The 6582-nt window shown below is 39.5% G+C and overlaps 1 protein-coding gene across 2 annotated transcripts in view; it reads left to right on the top strand.

Annotated features, from left to right (window-relative positions):
• The first annotated feature begins 20 nt into the window (after positions 1-20).
• The window catches only part of SMC6 (structural maintenance of chromosomes 6), a 38500-nt gene continuing 31938 nt past the window's right edge, over positions 21-6582 (top strand). For both annotated transcript variants that reach the window (XM_033004507.2, XM_033004506.2), the window contains exons 1-2: positions 21-145; positions 5382-5530. In XM_033004507.2, the coding sequence (XP_032860398.1) occupies positions 5387-5530 (144 nt within the window). In that variant the 5' untranslated portion in view covers positions 21-145; positions 5382-5386. The remainder of the gene's footprint in view (positions 146-5381; positions 5531-6582) is intronic.

The following is a 6582-nucleotide window of genomic DNA, read 5'->3' as shown; positions in this document are numbered from 1 at the left end:
GCGGGGGGCGGCAGCGCGCAGGCGCTGCACCGTTTCCGTTGTAGCCGGGTGTCCGCGCCGCTCACTAGTCTGGTCCGACATTTCCGCCGTGTGGGGCTCGGGACCTCGCCTGGACCTGAGCCTGAGCCGGCGGCGTTGAGGAGAGGTAAAATGGGGGGCCCTGGGGCTGGTGCCGTGGTGGCCGGGCGCGTTTCTGTTCTCTGGAAGCGGCTGGAAGGCGGGGAGGAGGGGAAGGGGGGTTGGGAGGTCGGTTGGCCGGGGCATTGCCGGCCGGGAGCCCCGCGGCGGGGCGGCTGTCGCAAGTGGTTTGGTGGGGGCACGTTAGCAGTCGCAGCTGGCTTTTGTTACCCGCTGTACAGCACGGTTGCCCTGCCCGGTGTGGGAGCTCCGCGCCGGGTGCCTGGCTTTGCCCGGCCGGCGCCGCGAAGGCGGGAGGGAAGCGGTAAGGACCGGGGAGCGGCTGCCACCCGGGCTTTCCAGCCGTGAAGCGGGGGGTGTCGCCTCTCTGGGAGGTGAGAGGATCCTTCCAGGTCGTCCCGAGAAGTTGTTGGGCCAAGCAACAGATAACTGGGGGATCGGAGGGGCGAGTGTGTGTCTGTGTGTGTTTGTGTGTGTGTGCGCGTGGTGTTTCTGCTCCCTCTTTCCTTTGACCCTCCCCAGAGAGGAGGTGGAGCTGCCTTCTGTGCTGCTGTTTGTCACAATGCCTTTCTAGTGTGTAGATGGGATGTACAGACTATTTATTAGTTGTCTGTGACTATTCAGAGGGGAGTCGGGAATGTCAGCGCCGTGTTATAGTCTAACAGGGGACTCTGGCCCAGATAGCCCCTAAAAATATACGGCACTCCACTGCTGTGTATGAAGCAAGGCTTCTGACTTCAGTCCTCTGGAATGTGTGCCTCTTAAGTACAACAGATCGTGAATGATCCTTTCCTTTGCTATTATAAGGTGCCAGAGTTAATTTTTAACTTATTTATTGCTATCTTTATGTCTGTTTAAACAAATGCAGTGTGCTGTGCATCAACAGAAGACCACAACTCTCTTCTTCCTCTTCTCCCACCCTATTCTTCCTCCCATGTCTCACATTCATCCTGACATAGGTCTGCTCTGATGTTTTTTCTCTTCCTCTGTTTTGCTAACTGGACGAAAGGCAGTCCGGGTTGTAGCTGATCTGGTGTGAGTGCTTAAAGTAAGTGTTTTGAGTGGCAGCTGCTCCCTACCTTACACAGACACCAGCGCAACACCAGGCTGCTAGAAAGCCAGCAGAGTGGTTTTGGTGTCAGGAGGTTGGTTGTGTCTGCTCTGAGTGAGGCCAACTGTGACCAGCCAGGTAGGGAAAGGGAAAAACAGATGTACAACTGCGTTGTGATGGAAGCTGTGGAAAGAGATGCTGTTGTTTAGGGTGGCATGTGGGTGGGCATCAGTACATGTTGCTTCTGGTAGATGCAGCCTCTTTTTTCCTATACTTTGATGTTAACAGGGTAAATACTTTTCTACTATAACGTGTAATAGTCCTGATAGTTTTATGCAGCACATTTGGGGATTGCGTTTTTCTTTGTGCTCTCAATACATGCAGAACAATTACTTGTAATAATTTGTAGTGATTCTCTGGTGTTTTTATAATTGGATCTGTCTTGCCTTTATTTGTTCCCAATTTATAGCTCCAGTTTTTATTCCTAACTGTTTGCTCTTACATTCCATGATAGTAATTTTCTCTATTAAATCAGAACTTTTAGTCTTTTTCTTTCTGAGTAACCATTGAGTTCTCATTTGAATTACTGATATGCCTCCTTTGTCATCATAAGTTTCCGTTAACATAGTCCTGCTTTATATTGCAATATAAATGTAAATTTAGACTTCAGTTTTTAAATATGATGCCTGGTCCATTAAAAACCCCTTCTGTTAAATGTCATTTGTCAAGTGTCCATTGTTGGCTTTCCATTAGTCTATTACATATCCTGAAATACTTGTACTAATGTATGTTTTTGCTAGTTTAATTATTTTCAATGTAATATTGCACATTTTAATAACCTTCACATGGGTCAGATTGGCTGCTTTTCCTTTGCCTTGAACAGCTATTCCAAAACTGTTGTTAAAGTTATGGTAAGTGGTGCTGATACAGAAGTAACTATTTTTTCACTTAAAAACTTAAGGAAGAAAATTAGGGATGTCTTCGTGCAAGAGTTCTGGGAGCAATTAATGTAAAAAAATAAGCTTTTTCTGTCAAAAATGTCAAGGTGATCTAAAGATAAAATTCAAATGTATTTGTTATTTTCAGTGTTTTTTTTTTTTTTTTTTATTTTTTTTCATGTTGACTATTTCTTCCTTTAGCTTTTAAAGCTGTTTCTTGTGAAGTTGTCTCTTGTGGATTCCTTGTTGCTGCAGTCAGTTTCGTTTTCCTTCCAGCTTCTTTGTACTCAATGTAGTTATTAGATCTGCTGTTACTTGTCATAATAATTTGAGGCTAGTTCATTAAAGTTTGCTTGAAGTTCCAGTTAAGTTTTGTTTGCACTACTAGCTCTTCAAGAGTTCCAGGATACAGACTGTTTTGTCCTTTGCCTTTGTCATGCTTAGATTACATGAGTGAGGGTTTTTGTGTTTTTTGTTTTTTGTTTTTTTTTTTTCCTCTTTTCCACTCTTATGCTCTCTTTCTTAATTGTCCAAATGGTATAGTGATGGAACTCATAACCCTGATCTTCAGTTCGGATATTAATAATTATAAAATTTAAATGTTGTGTTTTCTCTTCTTTGTAGAGAGAGATTTCAATGGAACAGCCTTCATATTTGAGTGGTAGATAAATTCCAAGTGTATACAAGTGACTCTTTCCTAGTCTGAGTAATTTAAGCATGAAGACATGTTTATGTAGGAAACTGGAAGTAGCACAGTAAAAGATATGTAACTGAGTCATAAAGTGTATTCGCTCCTTGGTTTCTATGTGTATGGTATTACACTACATTGCATAAAATGGAAATGACAGATTCCCTGTAAGTATTTCATGAACATAATAATAATCCAGTATTTGATCTGAAATCCCTTCCATACAAAATTATTGCAAGAATGTCAGATAGGAAGTTTATTGCATTTCTACATTTGGTTTTAAGTCTGTTCATTGCACTTAATGGAAAGAGATGCATATTATTTTTTCTTTATCATTTTGGTGCTGTGTCAGAGAAAATTGAGGGAGTTATTAGATGCAGTATTTTGTAAAACAGTGGACATATATGTAGACTAGAAATTAAATACTCTTTGTAATGATGTAATAAATTGTAATGCCTTATGGTGCTTCATATAATAGATGCTATTGTCTGTGATGCTTGGTGGTATGAACTTTCTGACCAACTGAAATCAGGTTATAGTTTGACCAGAACATTAAGCTGACACAAATAGAAGCAGCTGCTCAAAGAAACACCTCTCCACAGTGACCCAGATGTGCAGATCTGCATGATGAAATGGTTGGGAAACTTACTTAAAAAGGAAAAGGTTTTTCCTGCATTAATTTGCAGTAGAATCAGTGTCTTGATACAGTTTATTATTCTGCTACTTAAAGACCTGCTTGAACTCAGGGGGATGAGACAGAAGCAGAGGGAGGAAAGACTTCTTCTCTGTTGCAGCGTTAGGACTAAAGCAGTAATTTAACAGTCTTTATTTCATTGAGTTCTCTGTAGATTCTCCAAGTTAGTAATCTTAAAACATTTAAAGAGAGAATGTGGAGCAAGACTCTGAGAAGCTCTGGGAGGGCCCAAGGGCTTTAACGAGGGGGCCTCGTGGAGCCCTGAGGCTGTACATAGCACAGCTGGAACCACTGTGCTGATCCACCCAGCCTTCTCACAGACCCAACTGTGTCATCTCCCTTGCAGGGCACAGGAGACGATGTTAGGAACTGTTAGGCTGACCTGCCCACCTTCTCTCCTGGATCGTCCCATCTGTCCTGTGGGACAAGGAAGTGATCACTCAATATGCTTAAATATATCTGTGGCTAGAACTGTTCTGGTGTCCAAGTCCCCAATGTGTTTTGTCTCCGTGCAGTCAATTTGGTCTCAAACCAGGAAACATGGTATCAACTTTGGACATTCAGTGTCTCTAATTCTGTTCATTCTTCCTTCTCCTGCACTGCATCCCATTAAAAAAAAAAAATAAAATTATAAATAAACAGCCTACTCTTAGGCCTTGTGTCATAAAGTGATCTTTCTATAACAGTGAATATTAATTACATTTAATGTCTCTGAATTCTGCTTGAACTGGTGAGATGCACTTTAGTTGGTTACCATGTTTTCTAGAAGGGAGCTGTAGATTAAGTTCTAGTAAACAAAGTTGTCTGAGTAGGAGAACATACTCCATTTCACAAACTTTTGACGTCGGAAAAATATGCAGCTAATGTCAGCTTATTTTGGACACTTACCTGTAGGTGAGTTAACTACTGGCAAATAAAAAGAGTGCCTTTGTATAAAGAGGACTTTCTTTCTACTTGGGGCAAGAGGATGTGCACTTCCATGTTTTGTGTAGTGCTTTGGGACTCTAGGTATGAAGGTTGTAATATGTATTTTTAGGGGAATAAAAAACATGCCCCAAGGTTAGAGTTACAGGAAATGTGAGATATTGACTAACCTTGATGCCTGTTGTTTCAGTTTTATGGGACTTTAGTAGACCTTGTTACTTTTTTGAGATTAATTTCTGACCAGTCATATTAGTGCAGGAAGTCAGTGCATTATATATTCATTTGTAGAGGAAATATATACCTATGTTCTCTATATAGAAAATTGTTATCCTTCATTAGTAAAATAACATCATTTATAATGTGATCACATTATACTATCTCACAAAAGCAGGGCAGCTGTGTGCAAGAAACCAACCAGGTTTCTAAATCTAATTTTTCCTTTGTTATACTTTTATGTGTTCTGCATATTAACTTTCTAGGCATTTGTCAACCACATATAATGAATACACTTATTTTCTGTCTGTGCAGCTCACTTTTAATCAAACCTGTGTTGATGCTGCTGATCATACTATGATAGTTATGTACTTTTTACAACTTAATCTTCAACTCCATTACTAACCAGAAACAATTCTAGCAAATATCCTGAAGTCTAACGTACCAAGGAGAACAGAATCAAGGTTGTTGATGTTGATAATCAACAAACAAATCCAGTTTCTTTAGAATAATGAAGTTGTGTTTCTTTTGTTCTAATGCAACTTTTTCATAGTAAGCTTAAGCTTAAATTCACTGTGATTTCAGTTCTGAAAAAGTATTTGTTGCAACGTTTAATATGATCTTAATATTTCTTTTACCAAAGCGAATAAATTGGTATATCTGTGCTTTCATCTGAAGGTATGTTTTCATCTAGAAGACTGAAACCTACAATCTTTCATTGCTTTAATTTTTCAGTACTCATGGGTAAGAGAAAGGAAGAATGTATTTCAAAGCCTGGATCCCATAAAAGGCAGCGACAAGAATACACAGATGAACATAGTGATGCATCTAATGAAGAGGAAAATTCACAGTCATCAGCTGATAGCAATTTCTCTTTACTGTCGGTAAGTTATTTAAAAAGTTGTGTGGGGAAGAAGTAGGAAAAAGCTGTTATAAAAAAGTTCTGTGCCTTTTGTTGACATTGAAATAAATGTCTTGCATGTAGGCTTCAGTGGAACTAGTATAAAAGAAACTAGAGGTAATGTCTGCTGCAGATTTCTGCATGCGTTCATTATTTCTTTTGGGTCATGTGGTTATAACAGTTGATCATAAAATAAGTGTGCTGGTTTTATAGAATGAATACTGCTGAAATTGTCAAATTACCAAATAGAGGAAACAGATTTTGTTTGATAGAAGTATGGTATCTTTGGTTTATGGTTGTTGTAAAAGCAGATAACATACTTTGAAAACGAATTAATTACTAAAAGAAGCACCAAATACTTGTTTGTTCTTCATAGTTGACACTTTCAAATGTCTAAAAAAATAGTGTTTGAAACGCATATCTTGATGGAAATGAAACTTGAAAACAGGAATAACTTTTTTTTTTTACTGCTTTTTCTGTAATAGTTGAATTCTAATTTAATGGAGGATCTTTTTAAAAATAATTTCCGAGATTGCAAATACTGTCTTGTGTATTACACTGTCTTGTGTATTTAGATTGGACATTAGGAAACATTTTTTTACTGAGAGGGTGGTCAGACACTGGAACAGGCTTCCTAGAGAGGTGGTCAAAGCCCCAAGCCTGTCAGTGTTTTAAGAGGCATTTGGACAATGCCCTTAACAACATACTTTGACCTCTGGTCAGTCCTGAGTTGGTCACACGATTGGATTAGATGATTGTTGTAGGTACCTTCTGTCTGACATAGTCTAGTTTATTCTATAAGACACCATGGTTGATTTTTGATACACAAAGGCATTATTTTTCACTTCATTTTCTTGAACAGCAGCTGTTCTGTGTCATTGGTTTGCTTATTTTTTCCTGAGGACTTTGCTTTCTTAGAAAACATTGTTTTTCTGAAGCACTGACCATAAAACTGAAGTTTCCTGTCAAAACAACACTTCACCAGTTGAACAGTGGGCTGTCCCACTTTTAGTTTCATTTTCCCCTTCCTGATCT

This window comes from Tyto alba, unplaced genomic scaffold, assembly GCF_018691265.1.
Source record: "Tyto alba isolate M040663 unplaced genomic scaffold, T.alba_DEE_v4.0 Super-Scaffold_40, whole genome shotgun sequence".
Lineage (NCBI taxonomy): Eukaryota > Metazoa > Chordata > Aves > Strigiformes > Tytonidae > Tyto > Tyto alba.
The sequence above is the reverse complement of the archived record's forward strand: the minus strand, read 5'-3'. Positions and strand labels throughout refer to the sequence as shown.